The following is a 24,029-nucleotide window of genomic DNA, read 5'->3' as shown; positions in this document are numbered from 1 at the left end:
TCTTTTGGAGTCAAGGGCCCACTCCTGAAGACCTTCTATGACTCTGTGGTAGCCTCAGCCATATTTCACGGTGTGGTCTGCTGGGGACAGAAAGAGACTGAACAGGCTGATCCGGAGGGCCAGCTCTGTTCTAGGATGCCCTCTGGACCCAGTGGAGGTGGTGAGTGACAGGAGAATGGTGGCTAAGCTGTCATCCCTGTTGGATGCAATCTCCCACCCCATGCAGGAGACTGTGACAGCACTGAGCAGTTCCTTCAGTGGCAGACTGCGGCACCCATGATGTGGGACAGACAGATTTTGCAGGTCTTTCCTTCCATCGGCTGTCAGACTCCACAACAGAGACCAAACATTGAGTTGACCAAACACGTGCAGACACACACGCAATACCAATAAGTGTAATTTTTTTTGACAACATAGTATTTTATTCTATTTTATATAGCATGTTATTCTTTTATCTCATTCTATTTCATTATTTTTGCTGCTGTAACTTTGAACTGTCCACTTTCTGCTGTGACACAACAAATTTGGGACTAATAAAGGTTTATCTTATCTCATCTTAAAAGAAGGACTATTGAGGAAGACTATCAAGAAACAAAAACAACAATAAGCCTTCAAAAAGAGAAAATTAATATTAAGATGAACTCAATTCTGCTCAGTATTAATTTTAGCTTTCTGTAAGCTCAATGGTGCGGCCCTCAACAATAATCCTAGCTTCTCATGTGGCCCTTTAGGAAAATTAATTGCCGACCACTGCCTTAGATAGATCAGCAGTGTATCATACGGTCAATTTATATAACCACCACGCTCTCTCAGATCGACCAGAGGAAACAGACAGCTGAGCAGAAGGCTCACATCCTGCACTTGCTTCCTGAAATGCGACACTATTACACATTTCAGCACCATGCTGACAATAAACTGTATAAAAGAAAATAATTTAAACACTGTATTTTTGGTGAATATTTTTATGCTAAAGGCATTATACTCACAAAACCATTTTCTTGATGATGTTCAAAACATTGCATTTGTTTAAAAAAAAAATAAAAATGAAACTTTGATTCCTAGAATCACTTTCAAAATACAAAGATTTAGACCAGCGCAACATTACAAGAACATTACAACATGTTTCAAACCTAGAGCAGCTGTTAGCATCAAGATCCAAAAGTATGTGAGACTGCCCTGAGACGACGTGTCAAACGTAGCAACTACAGTCTTTTGCTTGTCAAACACATTTGCAGACTGCTGCGGGTCAACCATGAAAATTTACACGACTCCAAGCTATGATCCTGATGATGGATTGTTCTGTTTAGCTGTCTTGTGTAATTGTTGATCAGACAACCTTAGCCTTCAAATGTGGCTTATGACCAAAATGTTTTACCCCAGTGTTCATCACCCTTAAAGGTCGTGATCTTTTGCACTTTGACATACTCTGCAGCTTCTTCTTTATTTCATTTCTGCTTTGAACGCTTTGATGGAGGAGTTTCTGAAGATGTGCTTGCTGCTTTTTTTTTAGAATCCTTATCATCAGGATCATAAAGAGCACTCCGGACGAAGCGTGCAGCAGCTCCCTTATCCAGACGGGCAGCTTTTTTCTTCTCTGTGATCTCTTTCACTCTGTTCATATATGTCCTTATTCGCTCCTGAAACAACAGGATGGTTACTGAGGAATTAGACAATACATATGAATCCATGTGAGCAAATAATAAGTCAGAGATAGATGGCACATACCAATTCCTGTTTGATTCCATGTTCTCTGGGATTTATCCCTTGTGTTACCAAGTACACTGAGTAAGATAAAAAATAAAGCCACATGTCCACACTTTCCACACAAAATGACATCCATGTATGGAAAAGTTGTAATGTATTTGTCTCTTCAGTATGCTTTCGCTAAATTTATCTATATTCAACAAGATATAAAGATTAGACAAAATAGGGAAAAAACTCACTCCAGAATAATGAATTAAGGGTGTAGGCAGACATCAGATCCAGCTTGGCTTGATCCAGAGGATCCAACTGTTAATGAACCAAATTGTATTTTATTTATAGCCTCCTGCATACGACAGATTAGTATCACTTTTTTCATTAAATGTATTTGTAACATATTCAATGCAGTATTGTTTCACTGAATAAAATTTTGCTCTATAAAAGAAAATAAATATAAACACACTAGCCATTTTATTAGGTACATCTTCCTAGCATTGGGTTTTGACATCCGTTGCCCCCAGAAGTGCCTTAATTCTTCATAGCATAGATTTAACAGGGAGGTGGAAACATTGCTCAGAGTTCTGGTCCATATTGATATGATAGCATCACACAGCTGGTGCCGCTATGTCAGCTGTACATCCATGAGGTGAATCTCCTGTTCCACCACATCCCAAAGACAATCTGTTTCACTGAGATCTGGTGACGATGGAGGTCATCTGAGTACAGTGAACTAATAGTCATGGCAAGAAACCAGTTTGAGATGATTTACGGACATGGAGTGTTACACTGCTGGAAGCAGCTATCAGACGATGCATACACTGAGGTCATAAAGGAAAAGACATGGTCAGCAACAATACTTAAGTAGGCCGGCACTTCTGTTGTTGTCTTCTGTTGCTGTCACCCATCAGCTGCCATGTTCAATGTGTTGTGTGTTCAGAGATGCTCTTCTGCATACCCTTACTGTTGTCTTCTTATGAGCCTGTGGCAGTCTGGCCATTCTCCTCTAACATCTGGCATTAACATGACATTTTCACCCAGAGAACAGACAATCACTGGATATTTTCTCTTTTTTAGACCATTGTATGTAAACCATAGAAATGATTGTGATGGAAAATCCCAGAAGATCCGCAATTTTCTGAAATACTAAGACCATGTTTCATCCCCATCTCAGTTGTTTTTCTTGACCATGTTCACGTTCCTAAATTGATTGAGCTATTGGCACATTAAATAATCTGTTACCAAGTATCTGACCATGTGTTTCTAACAAAGTGGCCGGTGAGTGCACGAGTGTATACAGATAGTAGGTACGCACAAGAACAAATCTAAGCCAACAAAAAGACCACAGTACCCGATGTGTATAATAGTATTAGGCCTACCTTTTGCAGCAGGTCATTTCTAGGCATCGACATCAACTGCTCCAAGATGGTTTTAACTGAAGTCACTGACGAGTCGAAGCCCGTGAGCTGTTCATCTATCTCGTGAGGGTAGTCCTCTGCGGCCATATTTCTGTAAAATAATTGAATAATTACAACGTCGTGTAACTTTCCTATAGGACTATTTTTCATTAGAAGAACAGAAAAACAATAGCAATATGTCCAGGGAGAGAGCTAGCATACAATGCTAACAGGAAACCAAACTAACGTTTAGATAAGCTGAGGAAAGTGACAAAAGGGATAGATGTAAGTTACTAATTACTGATTTAATAGCAAAACGGGATCACTGTAAATTAAATCTAACAAAACAAAATCACATATTTACCCTGTTAGCAGACAACACGCTTTAGCCGACAGGAAATGACGTTAAAACTGTGACCTAGTCGTCTTCGTTTTCCTCTTCGCTCCTCTACTGCCGTCTGCCGTTGGGATGAGTGGAACAGCTAGTTATCGTTAGCTAAAAAAAATTTTTCAGCGTGATAACAATTTTATTTGCAGTTTTCTATATTTTGTTTAATAACAATATCCGTTTTTGTGTAACCGTGTGTATTCTCTAAATCGACGCTCCTTATTATTGACTTATGGCACAATTTTTAAAAAAAGGGTCTAAACGAAAAACTTATTTAAGTATCAGCTGTTGTTTTCATTCCTATTAAATGCCCAAATGTATTTAAAATACTCATATGTAGTAGTAACTTAATATCTAAATACAACAGAAGTGGTCATGTTACTGTGGTAACGTGGGGCGTCAGTGTGGTAAATAAAACTGAGCGCGCTGGGATGGGACAGCAGTTTAAGTGCTGTGTTTTGGGACTGTTGTAGCTCAACCCAAGCAAGCTATAAAGAAGACGCCCGAGTCATCATGGATAACTGTGATTTAGAGAAGCTCTGTGTTTCTGCTGGGAAGCTCCGTCCATCGTTCACACCTGAAGTCACAGACTACAAAGTGACTGTGGAGAGCAGCGTCAACGAAGTGACACTGGACGTGATGACAAGCGATTGTGGGGCTTCATATAGTATTGTGAGCAAGCTTTATGCCTTCTATTTCTCAATTCAAGTCTCTTTCGCATCTAATTTAGCCTTGTGATGTCTATTTCAGCTCTTTGGTGATAGGTCTAACACGATTACACTGAAAGATGGGTTGAACAGAGTAGGAATCGAGGTGGTAGCTGAATAAATACAGTGTGGAAATCACCAAACTGTCAGCAAAGATCGCAGAGCTCAGTAACCTGGCTTTGGAAGGAGATATTTCACTTCACCCCGCGTTTTGCTCCAACGTTTTTGAATACAATAGTGAGTACAGCCTATCTGTGTTAAACAAGAAGTTGTATGTGAAATGTATAATTCTTTGTTTTGTTTTCTATTTCAATTGATACACAAAAGCAGCCGCAGCAGTACACATGTATGTAAATGTATGTATAAATATGCTACTTTGTAAGTGAATATTATTTAAAAATGCAGAGACATAAAAGGTTTGCAGTATTTCTCAGTTTACAAAATAAATTGTTATGTGCTTTTCTGGGGTTTTTTTGCCTCCAGATACTGTTCCCTTTTGTTGTAATTCAGTGACACTCCTTCCTGAGGTGCCTGACAGACGCATTAAAGTTACAGTAAATGGGGTGAGCAGCTCGGAACCAGTCCCTCTGAATTTTGGAGACACAGTGGTGGAGATTTCAGTCTGTTCACCAGATGGCAGTGTTTCACAGGTATAATAAGACATGGATAGTGGTCAAACTTTATATATGCATCCTAGCTTTGAAATGCTTTGAAACTCATCATTATCCACCTGATAACATATAGTTTTCTTAATTTTTAAACTTCATAAGCTTTTAGCATAGCTTTTGCTTCTGTGTAATGAAACTTATTAGGAATTTGAGTCTTTTTAAAGGTCTCTGTTGGAGCCCTAATCAGAATCAGAATCAGAAAGGGTTTTATTGCCAAATGTTGAGCAGGTTTACAACATTAGGAAATTGCTGCGGTGCTTCAGTGCAAACATGCTGTCATAAATTGCGCTTAAATAGACATGAAAAAATAAAAGTAAGAATAAGAATTAAAAGTGCTACGTAGAAAGATATATGCATGAGATATACATGAGATATATACATGAGAATAAGAATTAAAAGTGCTACGTAGAAAGAAGTTGTAAAATGTTGCTTTTTTTGTTTCTTTCTTTGGTTTTTGTGCAGGTGGTGATCAGTGCCAAAACATGGAATCATGCAGTGAACACAGCGTAGGGTCATGAGCTAGTGGTGGGAACAGTCATACGGTTATTGTTCATGTGACCAACAGCAGAGGGGAAGAAACTGTTCTTATGGCGAGAGGTTCTGGTGCGAATGGACCGGAGCCTCCTGCCTGAGGGTAGCAGGTCAAACAGACTGTGTCCAGGGTGAGAAGGGTCAGCTGAGATCCGAGCTGCACGCCGCAGTGTCCTGGAGGTGTACAGGTCCTGCAGAGATGGGAGTCTGCAGCCAATCACCTTCTCAGCAGAGCGCACAACACGCTGCAGTCTCTGTTTGTCCCTGATAGTGGCTCCAGCGTACCACACGGTGATGGAGGAGGTGAGGATGGACTCGATGATTGCGGTGTAGAATTGCATCATCGTCCGTGTTGGCAGGTTGAATTTCTTCAGCTGCCTCAGGAAGTACATCCTCTGCTAGTACATCCTAATAACTCCTGCACATGAGTGGATCCATCTGCTTTGTACCCATACATTTATCTGTGGTAACCTTTTGTCAGTAAGGGAGTAGTTAGCTTTATATACCTAATGACCTTCTCACCTTTTCAGGTGTACAAAGTGTTGGTGACTCGAGAGCTGCTTCCTGTGCCTGTGACTTTCACTGATGTGAAGCAGCAGCTGGAGTATGAATGCCCAGTATCGCTAAGTGCTTTCTACAGGCCTTTGTCTATCAGTCACAGGTAAGTCTTGAAACAACTCACACATATTGCAAAACATATTCGCCAATAGTCACATCCATTACTTATCCTTTGGTTCATGCTGAATATTAATTTGCAAATGAATGATGTGTTTCCTTTATATAAAAAAATAGTATAATATTTAGCAAATCACCTTTCACACATTTGTTATTTTGCTAAATTGTAGTGAACCAAAGAGCATCTTCTCAAGGCCTTATATTGAGATGCTTGCCCGAAGGTCAAAAGTTGACCCACTTAGTGACTGTCCTCTTGGAGACGGCTGGAAGGTTATTGAACTGGACCTTGACAAGACGATGTCAGCTGCCTTGGTCAAGTGTTTCTTTTTTCACAGAGGTGAAGCATTTCAAACATATTAGTTTAAAGCTACTGGCAAGAGTGGATGTTCTTATTCTGGATGTTCAGATAGGAGGAGGTTGTGTTGTTCTTAAAGAGAGCTAGTAGATTCCTGAACTTCTAGTACAATGAATGTCACATCAATGAATAACAAATGAAGCCACTGCCCTAATATGGATTCTTTGAGTTACTTCATTATTTCCACACCTATAGAAAATGCTTACAGCTACATTGTTGACAGGTATCTTACCTCTTAGCAGAAGTGATTACACAAGCTATACTATCATGTAACATGATGTAATACTGTAGACAACGATCATGTTACTCTAATGACAGGGGGTATTATTACTTAACTAAAACCTTGTGCCACTAACTGTCATGGGACAAAGGCTGGATTTTATATCAGGCCTTTATGTTCAGAAGATCTGGCTTGCTTACTCAGGTGTGTATTTCTAAATAATCAAGGCTTCTCTTAAATTGTTTAATTTAGGTAAAAGTACAAATAAAGTAAAATTGTATTTATATAGCATCTTCCAAGATAAATATCACAATATGGCTTAAAAGACATACATAACTGATCATCTGTCATTCTCATAGCAGTGAAGGAAAATGTCCTTAAATTGCAAATGGCAGTTTTATTTATATACAACATTTCAACCTTAATATGCTTTATAAATGCCCCTTAACAGAACTTTGAAGCAAACTGTGATGAAGAGAAGTAGAAGAAAACGTGTTTAGAAGCAGCCACAGACAAAGATCGATTAGAAAGATACGACCATAACAAAAAGACCCAGAAACACCCGCCCAGTATCTCAGCCTATCAAGCCTTTTGCACCCGAAGGGACAGATGGACTGAAAGACATTTTTGAATAAAGATGCAGGTAAAATATCGAGAGTGCAGGAGCATGCTTTCATCGAGTCAACTAATTGCTAGTTTGGACACATTGCCTAGGGGGAGGTTGCATGGGGAGCAATTCTACAGATTTGTTAAATAACCTGACAGCTAAATCCATCCCGGTCCACCTCTAATGAGCTTTTTTCCCCTTTTAAACAAAGGGTGTGACACTACGATGAAACTGTCTGAGCTTGGGTCACACATTCTGGACTGTTTACATAAACCCACTGGGGACCTAGATGCAAAGGTCAGTGTAAAAGATTAAGCAGTAACCTCCATTGCCAGAATCGCTGACTTTGACACTGTTTATCCTTTATTTACAAGACAGTGCTCCATTTAACTGTGAGTAAACGCAAGTTTGAATTCCATAGTAAAAATAATGACCACGTTTATGGTGAACGAGTCAATAAAATAGTAGTTTTTATTAACCATGTATAATTTTTACATTTCAGTAATTGTTATTTTACCATTGCTAGAATGACAAACCCAGTTCTGTATATTCAGCACAGCCACCTTGTCAGTCCAGTTCGAAGCTTTATCAATGGAACCTGGTAAAGGCACTTTATAAAATCTTTATTTGTGATATAATCAGGATACTATTTCTTTTAGGATGTAACAGAGACAGATTGGTATAAGAAGCACTTTGAATCAGCCAAATGTCTGGAGACAGAGACCAAACACACCTGTGAGGTAATAAGCTGTACTGGATATTCCTTTCAGTGTCCAGTTAGTTAATATTCTGACTGATGTTGATGATACACAGCAAACCTAAAAACCTAAAATTACTTATTGCCATAGTTCTATCTTGTAGTGAATGTGGGAAATCGAAGACCTTTATAGTTTACCCACTTAATCAAATGAAAAGTATAAGTTATAATATGGCTCATATCACTACTCCTACTGTATCTGTTTAAGCTTTCCTGCTTGGTCTATTTTCTACTACAGATTCGTAACCGGGAGAAAAGACTACAAATGACAGCAGCAGAAGACAGTGTTGACAAGTTGTGTGCTTTGGCCCAGGAGCACCTGAAACTCTACAGGCAACATCTGCCAAAGCCAGGCATGTAGCACTTTCACGCCTACATTTTAACACTTTGTGAATTATTATGCTGCATTGTAAGATGGTGATCCAAAACAAAATGTGGGTCAGACAAGAGTGTAAAGCTATTATAATACAAACTAGAAAGTCAGAAAAAAAACCAAATGCATTTTTTCACCTGTTACTTTTTATAAAGTGCTGACTAGTCTGTCCAAATTTCCATCTGCCCTAATGCCGAATGTCTGTAGTTGCCTTTATTTTTAAACAGGCTATTTACTGATTATTTAAAAATACTCTGGAGCAAAGGGACTTTTTCCTTGCCTTACCTTGACAACACAGCTCAGCTTAAAGCTAATAAAAAATACATGAAAACAGGCTGCTAAGTGGCTACTTCTGAAGCGTTCTCTTTTATTTGACATGCCAGACACTCACACTCAAGTTTGTGCTCATGTTTTCTCAGCTATCTTTGCCTTGCTAATTTTTTTGTGACTGAAAAGTATCAAAATGAGAATGAGTGTCATGAGGGTTGTTAGTAAAAAGTGTTGATTTTTGACCTTTCATTTTTCATGTGGCCTGGTGAAACGTTTTCATTTTTAAGACACTGTTTGTTGCACATTAACATTAGCTCAATGCTTCTGTCAGACTCAAAAATTTCATCAGCTAAAATGACTTTTCTGCTATGTAGCATATATCAGTTATAAAACAGCAAATGCTGAATGGGTCTGCTTGTTGGATTATGTAATGTACCAGGGAATATAACCAATTAAAAGCTTGACATCAGTGCACTTGGACAGAAAAAGGACGCACTTGCCAAGGGAAGATACTCTCTTTCAATATTTCATGCAAAAGGCGCATCCAGTACTCGGTAAAGAGAAGGCAGCTAGATGGGAGAGTCTGTTTAGTTTTCATTATGCATTGTGCTGTGAAGTATTCATGCTTGGATGAAACTGTCCTTTAATAAACTGTTCAAAATGAGCTCACTTCACAAAGCACACAATACCTTATCCAAGATTTTTTTATTTTTCTGATACTCAATACAGTTGGAATGAAATGTATTAAATTGGAGAGTCAAAATTGCTGTACTAAGATTTACTTCCATATGAATTTTATTACTGCTACTACTAAGTACTACTAAGTGACATGATACGTGCTGAATTCTTTATAATTCCTGGAACAAAACACGATCATCAGGTTTACACTGCTGCTGGTTGCTGACAGCGTTTTGAGCATGCCACCAAATACAATCCAAAGAATTACAAAAATAGTTAAATTCAAGTCAGCGGATTATAAAGGGCTTAATTACTTAATAAAATTCGAAACTAAAGCCAATATTCATGATGCATGCTGTGTACTGATTAAATCAGTTTCTCTAAATACTTCAAGCTATGTTTATATGTGTAAGATCAATAAAATTGCTAGTGGTAACAACAGCCAACAGCATTTTATTCTTCTCACATTAATAAACACATTTAGACAGTGTTCTTAAGCTCAACCAAATACTTAAACTAGACACACTTATGGTAAAATTGTAGATAGGAAGTCTATTGTAAGTTTGGTTTGATCTTACATTTGAACTGAAGGGGGTTTTAAATGGGTCTTTAAAACTCTTAAATGTAATGTCATCCTGCGGCGATGAAAAATGTTGTTTGCCAGTACTATATAATCTATATAGATGCAAATTCTCTCATATATATGCAAATCCTCTGGTCTCTCTGTCAGATGTGTACCACAAAACAGTGTTTTATTTTTCCCATTTCCACAGGAGACCTGTTGCACCATGAAGATGGCCAGTCTCCTCTGCATAGCCTGGAGCAGGCTGCTGTCCACTATGCATCAGCTATCAGACTTAACTCCAGAGATGCCAGGCTTCACTTCCAGCTGGGTCTCGTGCTGGAGGAGCACCATTACGCTACAGAGATGTACAGCCTACAGAGGAAGGTGTGGTACTATTATACACAAATAAAAGCTCTCTATGCAGCATATTAGTTGTATTAAAACAATGAAAAAAATTACTGAAGGTTATTTTAATCAGAATTGCATAGTAAATAACATGCTAATTTTAAATTAAAATATATGGTCAATTACAGCTGAAACATTGCTTTGATGTTGCAGTACACACTTTCATTATTCATAAGCATGTGGAAGTTTATGAAATGTGACAAAGCTTTCAGAAAATATAAAAATAGTACTTTTTTGCCAGTTTATTGTAAATCAGTTGTCTTGTTGATTTTTGAGTTGAAAGCTAATGAACCTCGCATGTTTCAACTCAAAGGCTGACAAAGAGAGAGATGAATTAAGTGATGCCAAATCAACAGCACATCAGGATGACATCTTGGCTGTGTGTAAACTGCACGGTTTCCTTGGAACACCCACAGTAGAGAACCAGCTGCAGGCTCTGGATAAAGAGTATCATCTGCTCAAAGAGCAGGGACAGTCCAGCAAAGCAGACTATGTTCAGACTCTCTACATCTGGCTTTCTAAGAAAACTGGCAAGGTAATTGTGTCATATGCTGTCAGTACCTCTGCTTCTATTGCTTGAGGAAACTGTTTTATCTGATAGTGATGAAAAAGATTAGTGAGGGGCCAGTACAGACAGACTATCGCCGTCTTCCTAACATCAGTACAACTTCTCTTTGACTTATGAGTGATCTGTTAGAATGTAAAACCACCCTAACCCTTTTGTAAACAATATTCAGTTCAGCATCTCAGAATATTACTGTTAACATTTCCACAGGCTCTTCAAACACACTTAAGTCGTCACAGAGCTGAATTTTATTCAGCTGAAGATCTTGATGTTTTTCATTGCTAGTTATAGAAATCAGTATCGTTCCAGATACTTCCGTTCTGCATTCACTACCATGGTAAATATAGATATTGTTCTGTATGGTTGTTTTTAGTCTAAGCATCTATGACTGTTACTTATCATCAATAAACTTGGACTTGGTGGTTGCAGGACATCAGTGCAACTATGCAGGATAAAGAGAGCTATATCCACCGAGCCCTTCTGAAGTACCTGGATGCCTGGTCTCTGTGCCCAGAAAGCTGGGAGTACAGCCTCCATGCAGGAAGGCTGCTGCTGCTGCAAGGGAGGGAAAGGGAAGCCCTGCTGCACTTTCACAATGGGCTGGCCCTACGACCCCTACACCCTGCACTCAGGTCAGTTTGCAGGATTGTACATACGGTAGTAGAAGAAGGAAAAATATTGTAATACTAATAGTAACTTGTAATAGTAACAAGAAACTAGATTAAAGAAGCTGATTAAATATTGCAGAGTTAGGAAGCTGTGCAGCTCTCACTGTGATGTCACTGTGACATAGATAGAAATAGATTAGATATAAGCCAGAAAATCAATGCTGAAACTCACAGAGGTCCACTGAAAAATGATACTAACAATTATTTAGTCTGCTGGTAACAGCTTAAAAGCAAGAGTTTGACAATCTGTTGCTCAGCTACTGAGTTTCTGGTAATCAAGAACAAAATACAGAGAGGTTAAAATATGCGCATCCTTTCTGTGGCTGTGTAAGAGCAGGTTTGAAAAAGCCCTTATTCTCCTTCTTAAATTCTCACTCCATGATAAGCCCTCTATCATATAACCTTTCTAAGATTACACTGTTAAACAGGGTAAACTGGGTCTAGATTCTAAACATCTAAAAACTAGATCAGAGCTCTTCAATGTGTGCTGCCTTTCTTTTTTCCAGATTCTTCGCAGGCCTGGGTCTGCTACTGCAGGAACAGAAAGCCTCTGAGGATGCAGAGAAGGAGGCTGCTTTGTTCTTACAACAGGGACTGGAGCACTTTATCAGCCAGCGCTGCAGCAAGAGGTGTGTGTGTGTGTGTGTGTGTGTGTGTGTGTGTGTGTGTGTGTGTGTGTGTGTGTGTGTGTGTGTGTGTGGTGGAGGTGGAGGTGGATATATTCAGTGAGAGAGGGAGAGTGTGAGGCCATGACAGCAACAATAATATACCAGCTTGTTCTGTTTAAGCCTGTTGAAAGGAGAGGTAACTGATTGAAAGAGACCACTATCATCTACAGAAGCACATTGATACACTTTAAGTTGTGTCATCTATAGAGTTATAATGGCTGCTTCGTGCTTGTACTGCCATATATTTTATGATTTTGTTTACAGCTGGGAGGAGCAGGATCTATCGGACCCTCTGTCCAGCCGCAACACACAGTTCCTACGTGGCCTTCTTACTCTGGGGCAACTGCAGCAGAGAAGCACATTATGCACAAAGGCCATGAGTGCTGAACAGGTCTATCATATGTATGCAAAACTTTGGGAGTTTTTATTTTTTGCTGGTTTTATTATTCGGGGTTTGCAGTGGATATTGGCTCTAACGAGCTGTCTCACTCATCTCAGCAGTGAATGTGCGATCCAAAGAAAAGTCCTGTCATTTAAGAGTAGAAGCCAGTTTAGCTGTTTTAACCACTACATAAAAACACTGTCTTCTTGTCTCTGTGCTGGACTGCTTCAGTGTGGCAATGCTGAGTGCCCAGAGTGTGAGTCAGTGTGTACGTCGTGGTGAGGTGAGCAGGCAGCTGGAGTGGGTGCTGCTGGATGCTCACTTTGCCCTGCTGCAGAGGCTGACCCAGCAGAGTGAATGCCAGGCTAAGACTGGCATTGAGAGGCAGTCTCTGGTGGCAAAAAGATGCCAGGCCCTCACAGCTCTAATACGTCACACCTCTATCACTCCCTGTCAGGAACTTCTTGACATGCAGGAAAGGGTATGTTGAGCTTTCTTTTTTACGAGTGCAGGGTACCTAATCCATAGAGTGACTGTTAATATCCAAGAGTGTTTCGTGTGACATAATTCAGACTTTTTTTCTCTTCCGGTTTCTTTACTGCTGGTGCATGAAGACGTGCCACCTTGCAGTAGTAACCACACCGCGTGACAGCCATGCCCTTTGTCTCTTGGGTCTGGCACAGCTGGCTCAGTACGACAATAACCCAAATTCAGAAAGGTCAAAGGAAGCTATAAGTGATGCCTTTCTCAGCCTCCAGGCCAGCATTGAGCTGGAACTCAAGACTCAGATTGGAGAGCCACCTGAACAGCTGACCAGTGAGTCTCTGTACATTAACTAAAGTGAGCTTTTCCAGAGAAGATGGTTTTCCCAGCAGCTTGCAGTGGTGCACTTCTTTTCACTTGTGAGGTAAATAAAGCTGGTTTACCTGTAATGTGTAGAAAACTACATAAAAATAAAGCAGAATTGTAGGCCTGACCCCAGCCAGATGAACCAGCTTCCTCCACCTTACAAGTGGGAGGAAGGTCACCACCGTAGGCTGCTGGCAACACCATGGGTCCTTTTCATTATGCTAATGTGCCTCCTCACTTCCTTCACTTGCATTTCTTGCTCCCAGCAAGGATGTGAGAGAGATGAGAGGAAGCGATGCCAAGATGCAAGAATCAAAGCTGCCAAATGAAAAATCCTTGCCTTCATAGTGTCGGTCTCAAGTTATGTTAGTTACTTAAGAAGGTTCACAGCTGCATCACTGAATGATATGAATGTCCACAGAACTTCTAATATTATAATTTCTTGTCTTTTTTCTCATAAGATATGTTCATTGATTAATGTATCTTAATTTTAGTGGCATTATTGCCAGTGTTGATTTTAGTCATATAGAATTCGTTTTAAATATTTTAATTTATGGAAAGGTCAGTGTCATAAACCTGTTTCATAGAACCCCCAAAATGGTAATCATAGCCCCTCATGTCCTTCAGGTACATTTACGGAACTGGAAGATCTCCTGTGATGGTCTTTAGGAAACAATTTCCATGCTATGGGAGGAGAGGGGATGCAAGAAAGCATATGTTAGGATAATGAATGAAAAGGACCTGATATTCTCTAGCAAACATACTTCATTGACATCTCTGGTGGTCATGTAACTTTTATATTCCATGTCTTGTGCTTGTATTTCATGCCAGAATTATTACTTTCTATCAAACTGATGATTGTGTTTCAATGAATGTTCTGTTATTTCTTCCAATAGGCTGGTGTTTTTAACACATTTTTAATGTAGCCTTTTTGGAATTTAACTTTTCCTCACCATTACCTGTTTGCTCAGAACAAAAGTGGTGGCAGGAAAAGGTGGAGGTTAAAACTAAGGAAGCTGCCAAGCAGTCCATCACCCAACCAGCTGGTGTAAAGGAGACTTGTGACATCAAATTGGCAAAAAGAGGAGTGCAGCAGAGCAGGGGAGGTTCTAGGTGTGTAGCAGTAGCTGTAACCAAAGCACCAGCTCCAGCTCCCACCAGGGGAGGGAAGGCTGTCCGGAATCCAGCCAAAACCCCTACAGCCAGGTTTGTACTGAGAAAGGTGTTTGTAGATACATGGTTTAGATGGTTTTCCCTTTCCCATTGTCATAGCATGAATGATTTCTTATGGATTTATAGCCTGTATAGCTTTGCCTTGCTTCCTACGTATGAAGCAAAAACAGCCTTTTACCATTTATGACTCTGGGTCTGCTATATGAAAAGACAAAACAACAACAAACAACCAAACTAACAAAAAAACAGACTTTTCACTTGAATATTAAATAAGTTTTTAGAGAGCCTGTATTATGCTTTCTCTCCTGTAGGGGGAGTTCTGGAGCAGCTGCCAAGCCAGATAGGGTGAAACTTTCTGGTCATAACACTAAACCTCAGCTCCCGCTCAACAAGTCTAAACAGGACAGTTTCTCTGATACTTTGAGGAAAGCTGAGGGTAAGGCATTACAGAGGCAAGTCTGGGAAACTGAAAATCCTTTCTTGGTGAGGTGTGAACAGGTTTTGCAAGCTACAATAAAAAAAAAAACTACACAGAGAAAATCTAAATCTTGATGATAAAAGAGGGCTTATACATTTTTCTGTTTAAGAAGTTCAAATATAATGCTGTTTAACTGAAGGTATAACATGCAAAACAGTGGTATTGATTACTTGAAATGCAGATGATTTGACATTAGTTGTTTAGCACCACTGTCATAAATATACAAATTTTCTTTACTTAAGGATTTTGGTTTCCAAGAACATTAAATGGGTACAATGTGGGATTCAAAACAATCTCTGTTCAGTTGCTGTGACAGACAAAATCCATGAGTCCAGTCTGATGAACCGCAGATCTCATGCAGCAAGACTGGGTCTGGCTCGAGCTTACTCGCGATCTTCAAACACCCAGGACCAAGCAAAACAGCTATACCAAGAGGTCATCGCAATGGCACCAGAGGTCAGTTATCTTTTATATTTGCATTTTAAAGCGTTTCCCAAAGTTTCACAATAGTCACATTAAGTAAGGATTTTATTAACATGTTCTTTCTCCCACCAACTCTGTGGAATAGCCACATGTTCTGCTGTTGGACTAGAAAATTAAACTATATATATTCAGATTTTAAAGTCTCGTGCTCAAGACTTGAAAGCGGTTACCCTTTGTTCATAAATCTTTGCCTGAAAAAAAGATCTCAATTATGTCTGAAGAAAATGTGCAGTATAATTCAAGACATTCAAAATATGAGGGAGAGATTCATATAGAACTAATAAAATGTCATTATTTGATCATTTGATTCAAATTTAGCTGAGATTTCTGAGTAAATACTTTCATACATCTCATGTACAGTGAATATAGTCATTCAAGAACATTTAGGAAAAAGATTTCCCATTACATGTCTTCGATATTTAGAAAACCTCTAAAAGTTGTAGTTTATATATTTTCAAAGAGTCTCATGCTCTTGGTGTTTATCTGGTTTAATGCAGTGCAGATCAAATATGATTAATGAACTGACTGTTTAGATCCATGATGCCTACATCGAGCTTGCGCAGCTGCTGGAGCCATCCGACCCTCAGGCTGCTTTGGATGTATACTGCAAATTCCCTTTGAAGCCTGTGGCTGAGCAAAACTTCGAGGATGCCTTCATCACAGGAGAGATTGTGCGCATGCTGATGTCTGAGGAGCAGTACGACCACCCACAGCTTGGCCCCAGCCTCATAGCTTATGGCAAAGTCATGGGCCTAAGTGATTACTTTTTATTATTATTATTATAAATACTATAAACACGTGGTATTAGCTTTGGAAAAAGTCAGACTTGAACAGTAAAAAGTTATTTACAGAAACCTTTAGAGTTTAAACAAAATGTCTAGTTAAATAACTTTTTAATGATTTTGAATGGACATGGGGAGCATCTACCTATAAAGTGTGAGTGTTGCTTATTAAGATTGCCAGCTACAGATACATTTTTAGGTGTAAAAAAAATACTGGTTTACCATGATTTTCTTTATAGGCAGCTGGACTATATTTACCAAATGTGTTGTACTGAAATCATGCCGCCAGACCCATGTGACATGCCATGTCGTGTTATTTATAGAGATGTATCACATTCAGCTGGTGTGATTGACAGATAGATGGCATATTGCATACTAAATAGTAATACATATATGGTGACTGCTGTCAAATAAACTGTGGCCACAGGGCAAGTCAGGATATAATGTAGTTATATAAAGATATTTAATATTTTGTCAGACACACCCAGACAATATGACATGCTACAATATTTTTGTCAGTGTGAGTGAACTAATTTTGTTATGCAAATCTGTGGTTGTGTTTGCAGGTTGCATAGAGAATTACATTCACATTTTGGATGGAAAGTCTAAGACCAAGCTGCTAAAGACCGTCTACGCGGGGATCCACAACAGACAAGAGGATGATGAGGATCTGCAGAACTTCTTCAAGTTCAAGTGCTGGATATGATGTTTTTGATTGTTTGCTGTGTTGATGTAATAAATTCGGAGTCTTGAGTTTAATTCTAGTCTCTTCTCCCTGGCTGCTGCATATGGTAGGGTATTCACCATCTAGCCTTTTAAATGGCCCCCCATATTTAATTTCAAAGTGTAATTGACCATTAATGTTGTCCTCAAAAGAAATGGGACACACTAACACTTATAGTAGCATGCAAATCAAAGGGGTGATGTGCAACTGTGTTTGGGCCTTTGTGTGTTCATAAACAAAACTACTTATCTTGACTACAATTACTACTGCAGTATGAAATAAGCCATTTGTATTTGGTTAAAGCAACTGAGAAATCTTTTTTTTTTATTCAAATACAGATTTAATTAGGAAAAACACCTCTTAAAAATGTCATGTCAAAAGCCACAACTTAAACAATAGACAAAAGTGAACTACAACAATGTTCACTGACAGTGCAACAATGGAAAACGTTTCAGTTTCCTCCTACAAAAACAGAAATTGATGAGAGAAAATAAATCTTGATCCCACAGTAATTCCAAGCCAGAGGCTACAGTTATTTTTCCATCCACATAGAGACTTTACAGGAAATGTATAATTGCGTTACAGAGATACTTCTCTGCAGTAAAGGATAATATCATCTGCAGGGCTCAGCCAGACAATACACATTTTTTAGGGATATCATTTAACATAGGGGGAAGAAATGGCCAAACTCAAGTTTCCCAGTTAATCTAAAATACTTTTTAAAGGAGTATTGATTGAAATGGACATGAGCAGTCTCCAGGACTTGCAGTAGAAAATTGGTGTCTTCTACTAAAAGACTACTCATCATTAAGCCTGTGACTTACACACGGGTGGTGCAGCACTACAGATACTTGTTTGTTTTTTGTTTTTCCCATATTAGGCTGCACAGATCACAAAAAGTCTTTTATGCAGTGCAGTTGTTAAACTATGTTGAGTTTAGTGACAATAAGTACACGGACAGACTGGTCAAAACCCGAACACACACACAGGCCCTGCTTGTCTGGGCTCCAGTCCAGGCTGGCAATTGGCTGAGTAGACAGAGTGACATTCTGTAAGAGGTTGACAGATCCAGCTACACCTACGTCAACACCATCAGAGTCTTTCTTGCATCTCTGAGCAGGATACTCACTGGAAATGACATCAAAACACAAAAAATTATGGTTAGTTTACAGTTTACAGGAAAGAACATGGTGTCTGTTGACTGACTTGACTGGTTACTTACTATTTCCATAGATGTAGGTTGCCGGCTCCTCCTGTGGTCATAAAGATGTCTCTGTTCTGAGGCAAATGTCTCACCTGCCAAATGGTCGACTTATGAGCCTAAAACAGAAGAGTCATGTTTAGTACATAAAGTGTACCGAAAGACTGTAAAGAAAACCTTTCAACCACTTTAGACTGATAACAGTCACAAAGTGTGACTTGTGCTGTTTTTAGAGGTTCCTGTTTTGACTCTTCTTTGGTATAGACTTAAATTCAAAACACAAGTTAAATTTATATCATCAGTGGAATAGTCCGATCTCTGACATTGCATCTTTCCCTTGCTTCCATTGCCAAAAATGCTTCATTTTCCTTGCTTCAGCTGGACAAACTGAATTTGAAAAAGCTTTTGTTTTGCATATGCGAAGTATCTCCACCAAAAAATATTTTGCATTAAAACACACAAAATATCTAGACATACGAAAGGACATTAAAAAGCGAAACAGAAAAACCTCGGAATCCACGTGAAAGAGGCTGCTCTTGATGCTTTGAAAATGACTGAAATTTTGACTATAATAACCATCAATACCATGATATTAATGGCGCCATCTCCAACAACGATGAGGCGGCCTACATGGATGAAGTGAAGAATCTGGCGTCATGGTGCCAGGACAACCATCTCCAGCTGAACCTTGGCAAGACCAAGGAGCTGGTGGTGGACTTCAGAAGGAGTCAGCACAGAGACTACAAGCCCATTATCATCAATGGTGCTCCAGTGGAGAGGGTGCAGTCCTTCAAGTATCTCGGTGTCCACATCTCCTCAGACCTGACATGGTCTGCCTACATTCAGCTCCAGACCAAGAAGGCTAAGCAGCGCCTGTACCACCTACGACAACTGAGGAAGTTTAGGGTCTCTCCTGAGATCCTCAGGATTTTCTATACAGGCGTTGTGGAGAGCATCCTCACACAGAACATCACATCCTGGTTTGGGAACAGCTGTGTTAAGGACCAAAAAGCTCTTCAGAGAGTGATCTGTACAGCAGAACGCTGCTGCAGGATTGGTCTCCCCCCGCTTCAGGACACCTACACCAGGAGATGCCGGACTAAAGCAGCACAGATACTGAAGGACCCGTCCCATCCTGGCAACACACTGTTCCAACTTCTGCAATCCGGTAGAAGGTTCCGCATCATCCGGGCAAGGACAGAGAGACTCCAGAGGAGCATCTATCCCCAAGCCATTCGGGCCCTAAACCAACCCCCCTCACCCTCTCACATCATCTATAAGTGACTGAGACAGGACTCTCTTCTAGACACTCTAAACCCACCGGCACAATGTACATTTCAAATTCCTTTAATTTTATATATGTTCATTTTGTCTATTTTGTAAAATAGTCAGATTGTCTATTCTTATTTAATTCACTTAATGTACAGAATTCACCTGCTTGCTGCATACATGCTACTACTGCACATTCACCTAATGAGTGAGAGTGAGTGTGTGTGTGTGTGTGTGTGTGTATATATATATATATATATATATATATATATAATGTCCCCCCCCCCCCTTGCACAAGTCGAGGGGCGTGTCAGTGAAATGTCAGGTTACATTTCACTGTGCGTTATACTTGTATAACTATGCATGTGACGAATAAAGAACCTTGAACCTTGTAAAGTCCATGTTGTATTTTAGTCTGAAATTCTTGGTGGAACCTTATGACTCATGGTTGGAGACACTGGTGTGCCAACTGTTGATTGCTCAGAAGAACTGGACAAATATTTAGAAAGCCAGGCCCCTGGATTTCCTGGGCCTAGCTAACACTTGGAAAGCTGGCCGTGCACTAATCCTGGTTTAAGTGTAGTTTTTCCAGCGTTTTCCCACAGAAAGCCACACATCTCTTCCCTAACATGCCCAGTCTCATTTTTCGGGCCGGTTACACAAAGGTAGTTAGACAAACATGACCCCAAACACTTCCAGCTATAAAAACGGTCAAATTGCCGTTTGCCCCCATTTCTTTCTATACCACACAAATGTAACAATAACAATAATAGTTCTAATAGCCTTTTGACATTTTCCCCATACATAGCAGCCAAACATCCATCTGAGTCACTCCACCCAGGTTAATTACCTTTTCAGAAACCGAGGCGAAGCCTTTGGTAGGGTGCTGGGTCCTCATGTCAAAAACGTGGAATTTTCCCTCCAGTGAAGTGGCCACCAGCTTGTTCATGTTGATGTCTTTCCTGTCAAACTCCACACAACATACCTAGTCAAGAAAAAAAAAAAATAATAGAAATGAGTCACTCCCTGGATATTTACCACATGGCAAAGCTCCATCACAAATGATTTTACCATGCAGTAGAATGTGTTGAACTTGGCATAATGACTTCTGGCAGGTTTATACACAAGAGGAACTGAATGAAAGAGACAGCCATGTAATAAAATCAGAGCAATTCTTTGTACTGCTTATGGCATGTGAGGAAGTATTCACCTCAGACTGCCCTGTTGTTTTATGTGCAGTGTAAATGATGTGGGAAGTCATTTTCAGTTCTGTCTCCACATTTCACACCGTTTTTGTCTGCATTATAGTTCAAAATCTGTTATTTGTGCAAAGGAAATATTATGTGCCAAAAGAATTCAACCCTTAAAAAAAGCATTAGCTTTAACTATTTTGATTCATGTTTGGTTGAATCAGAAAAAAAAGTAGAAAATGTATATATGCCACATACTGACAATTTTTTCTTTCACCTCACCCCATTTTTAATGTTCGTTTCCCACCGTAGAGACATATTCCGCAGATCGAAGAGTTTGATGTCACCATTGTCATATCCAGCACAAACACAGCGGTCCTGATCATTAAAGGCATGACCTGAAATGTAAATGTAAAGGATATTTTAAGCCTGGGAAAGATCATTGAAAACAAACACAAAGGCACAACATAGGTTTATGGCTGCATTTCCATAGGTGTTCATGCTCATGTGCTTTTTTTTTTTTTCCACTGTACCATCTGTTTGCACCTTTTGTGTTTGGAGGGCATGGATCAGGATGTTCTTAAAAAAGTATACATGAAAAACAAACAAAAACAAAAGTTTTGTTTGTCATGTCTTATCGGTTATGTGCAGTGCATTACAGCAGCTTTATTTATGGTGGCTGATAGGTTAGCATTGTTGCTTCACAGAGTGTCCTTTGTCTGACCCAGAACAGGGTGCTTCTCTCTGGAGTTTGAATACTCTCTCCTGACATTGTACCTTTGACCAAGGGACTAGCTGGAATTTGGGCTTTGTTCTGCTGTTTAAAATTCAGAGAAATAATCCCCTTTACTAAGTATAAAGAAATCCCTCAAATTGTACACAATAGAATATATGATAAATATTTTTTTACTGCTTCTTAGAATTAATATAACCTATGACTGTATCAGTTCTTATCACTATCAAAAATGCATTACAGTCCTGTCTCTGTGGATACAGATAAAGTGGAGAGCATGTTTTTAAACTTTACTTGTGGATGTTGGTACTTCGGTCCTCAAGAAAATAATGTTCTGTGAGGACCCTGTTAAGGGGCACAAGCTGTAACAGTGTCCTTTATACTACCACAACTATTGCAGGAGCCTTAACCTCTTCAGACCTTATGTTCTTTTCTGCACACCATGGAAGTAGGGGAAGCACCAGCACTATCAACTTAGTTTCTGAAGAATATTTTACAAACCAAAAGCAACAGTCCAGCAGTCCCTCTTGGTTTCTCCTTCCATTGGCTCCATGTTGGCTACAGGGGAATCCTTCTGTCTGGGATCCCACACCTTGACTGTACCTATTAAAATACAATCATGTAGGATCTAGTCTTATTTTCGTGTACTTTACTTTCCCACTATCATTGCACTGAAAAGTAATTACAATCTAGTTTGTTTGTTTTTTAAATGCTCTTACCATCTCTGCTTCCAGTAACGATCTCAGGCGCACCATCACCAATCCCCAGACCACCAACACCATCAATACTATTCACGATCTCTTTGTGGGCCTTTACAGCATATACGGGCACATCCGGGGTCTCTAGATTCCTGTGAACCACAGCACATCAGTACTGAATAAGTCTAATGTCGACGTAACAGATTTTTAAAATAACATTTCCATTACATTTTTTCTATTCCATTCCAATTATAACTGTCTTTGGGATTTGAATATAAGATCTACAATTAACACAACAAGTGTTTTTTGGTTAAAAATAGAATTTAAACCTTGCTTTCCCAGTTTGATTCTTGCTATTACAGGCACAACAGTTACAATTGGTGTATACAATACCATATATTGAGATTTCCATCAAAATCCCCTGTTGCTATGTGTCTTTGCTGAAGAGACGTGGCCCCAAATGTTCCACATTTTATAGCTTTAGGTTTCTCTACCTGAAACATATCACAGAGGTAAGAGTTTGTTTAGTTTCGTGAATGGGACAATTCAGCATATAATGGAAAAGCAGTGTGGAAGGAGTGCAGTGAAAATGTATTTTCATAATCCAAGTGAGCTTGAGCTTCAGGGCATAAACTGACAGTCAGGCATTCTCCTTTAGGATTTTCTGGTTGAACCTATTAATTCAAGTCGTCCAGGCCAAAAGCAGCAAAACAGCCCCAGACCATCACATCACCATGTTTGATTGTTTTCTTGTTTTTTTAGCTAACGTGAGATGGCCCTTTGTGTTCATTTTGGTCAGCAGTGGTTTTCACTACGGAACTCTCCCATAGATGCCATTTTTACCGATTCTCTTTCTTATCATTGAATCATGAACACTGACCTTAACTAAGACGTTCTTGTCTTATACTAACATTTGCTTGATCATTTGAAACATGCGTGACAAATATGCAAGAACATAAGAAATTGGGAATAGGGCAAATACTTTTTCACAGCTCTGTATCATGTAGGCACTCTTGATTCAAGCTTTAGCAGCAAAATGACCTACACTTGAAACAAACAGGCAAGATAAGTATAAAAGAATCATGTTTATACACGTTTTGTTACGTTTACTCTCCTTTATCTGTATCTTGATGCCTGGCACACATCCCATGGCGCAAAACTACAACAGTAAGTTTTGTTTGTAGTACGATACACTGGTGACAGCGTAGCAATCTTTTAATCGTTGCAAGTGATGCTGTAGTATTTGCTTTTTAAGTATAATCTGGATAAAGTATGCCAACTATAGGATAATCTACAGTAGAACAATAATGAACGGGCTGCCTTCAAATTGTTGTCATGAAAACACCCTTGCCAGACTTTTCTAGAACTCTTCGACGGGCTAGCTAGCTCTGTACGCCGTTTGTATGAAATATCTGAGAGAAAAGAAAGGAACAAAGGCCCACAAGAGTAGAACGTTAATGTACCTCCTTTATGAGCTGAGCCTCGCCTTGGTGAACTTCATATATTTGAATCACTCCGGTTCCACTAGGAAAGTTTCCCAGACAGACAAACTTCGCGCTGCAGGGAATCCATTTACTGTCAAAAACCGTATAGTTCAAACTCTTCTGAATATGCGTAATAATCTGAGGCTTGGACAGCGGCGATGACATTTTTATAAGAAACACTGATATCGGCGTGAAAAACTAGACAACTGTCGCTCTCTTCCAAAACAAACTAGGTACGGCTGAGCGAGCGGCTGCCTTAACAGATGCCTGACAAAATGCGTATCTTTCAATAAAATATCTATGTACATTGGTACAAAAATCATATGCAAAAATATATAAACAGCTTGCATTCAATTCTAAAGACAACTAGAGACATCATAGATAGTTA

The 24,029-nt window shown here is 39.4% G+C and overlaps 3 protein-coding genes across 5 annotated transcripts; 1 reads left to right on the top strand and 2 right to left on the bottom strand.

The window, feature by feature from the left end:
- Positions 1 to 946: 946 nt before the first annotated feature.
- On the bottom strand, positions 947 to 3,599 carry c1d (C1D nuclear receptor corepressor). Its single transcript, XM_080868335.1, has 5 exons — positions 3,460 to 3,599; positions 3,078 to 3,207; positions 1,944 to 2,010; positions 1,726 to 1,781; positions 947 to 1,637 (listed from the first exon to the last, which is right to left on the bottom strand). The coding sequence occupies exons 2-5, from the start codon at positions 3,201 to 3,203 to the stop codon at positions 1,446 to 1,448; spliced, it is 441 nt and encodes a 146-aa protein (XP_080724461.1). The 5' UTR covers positions 3,204 to 3,207; positions 3,460 to 3,599; the 3' UTR covers positions 947 to 1,445.
- A 141-nt stretch (positions 3,600 to 3,740) lies between these two features.
- LOC308387932 (uncharacterized protein) lies at positions 3,741 to 17,238 on the top strand. Of its 3 annotated transcripts, XM_080868329.1 has the most exons (20): positions 3,741 to 4,155; positions 4,674 to 4,840; positions 5,321 to 5,692; positions 5,920 to 6,050; positions 6,235 to 6,401; positions 7,458 to 7,543; positions 7,906 to 7,986; positions 8,242 to 8,356; positions 10,098 to 10,273; positions 10,608 to 10,829; positions 11,289 to 11,491; positions 12,034 to 12,156; positions 12,460 to 12,597; positions 12,809 to 13,058; positions 13,192 to 13,393; positions 14,398 to 14,632; positions 14,911 to 15,035; positions 15,382 to 15,533; positions 16,094 to 16,316; positions 16,909 to 17,238. In XM_080868329.1, the coding sequence occupies exons 3-20, from the start codon at positions 5,684 to 5,686 to the stop codon at positions 17,046 to 17,048; spliced, it is 2,778 nt and encodes a 925-aa protein (XP_080724455.1). In that variant the 5' UTR covers positions 3,741 to 4,155; positions 4,674 to 4,840; positions 5,321 to 5,683; the 3' UTR covers positions 17,049 to 17,238. The 3 variants fall into 3 exon arrangements, with proteins under 3 accessions (XP_080724455.1, XP_080724457.1, XP_080724456.1); XM_080868331.1 differs by lacking the exons at positions 6,235 to 6,401; positions 7,458 to 7,543; positions 7,906 to 7,986; XM_080868330.1 differs by lacking the exons at positions 3,741 to 4,155; positions 4,674 to 4,840; positions 5,321 to 5,692; positions 6,235 to 6,401 and having other exon boundaries at positions 5,922 to 6,050.
- A 144-nt stretch (positions 17,239 to 17,382) lies between these two features.
- Positions 17,383 to 23,883, bottom strand: dnaaf10 (dynein axonemal assembly factor 10). The gene is made up of 8 exons (XM_080868332.1): positions 23,621 to 23,883; positions 22,551 to 22,651; positions 22,179 to 22,309; positions 21,961 to 22,062; positions 21,009 to 21,124; positions 20,387 to 20,521; positions 18,289 to 18,386; positions 17,383 to 18,194 (listed from the first exon to the last, which is right to left on the bottom strand). The coding sequence occupies exons 1-8, from the start codon at positions 23,804 to 23,806 to the stop codon at positions 17,987 to 17,989; spliced, it is 1,077 nt and encodes a 358-aa protein (XP_080724458.1). The 5' UTR covers positions 23,807 to 23,883; the 3' UTR covers positions 17,383 to 17,986.
- Positions 23,884 to 24,029: the final 146 nt, after the last annotated feature.

Source organism: Rhamphochromis sp. 'chilingali', assembly GCF_963969265.1.
Source record: "Rhamphochromis sp. 'chilingali' genome assembly, chromosome: 20".
Lineage (NCBI taxonomy): Eukaryota > Metazoa > Chordata > Actinopteri > Cichliformes > Cichlidae > Rhamphochromis > Rhamphochromis sp. 'chilingali'.
This window is presented reverse-complemented; position numbering and strand designations above follow the sequence as displayed.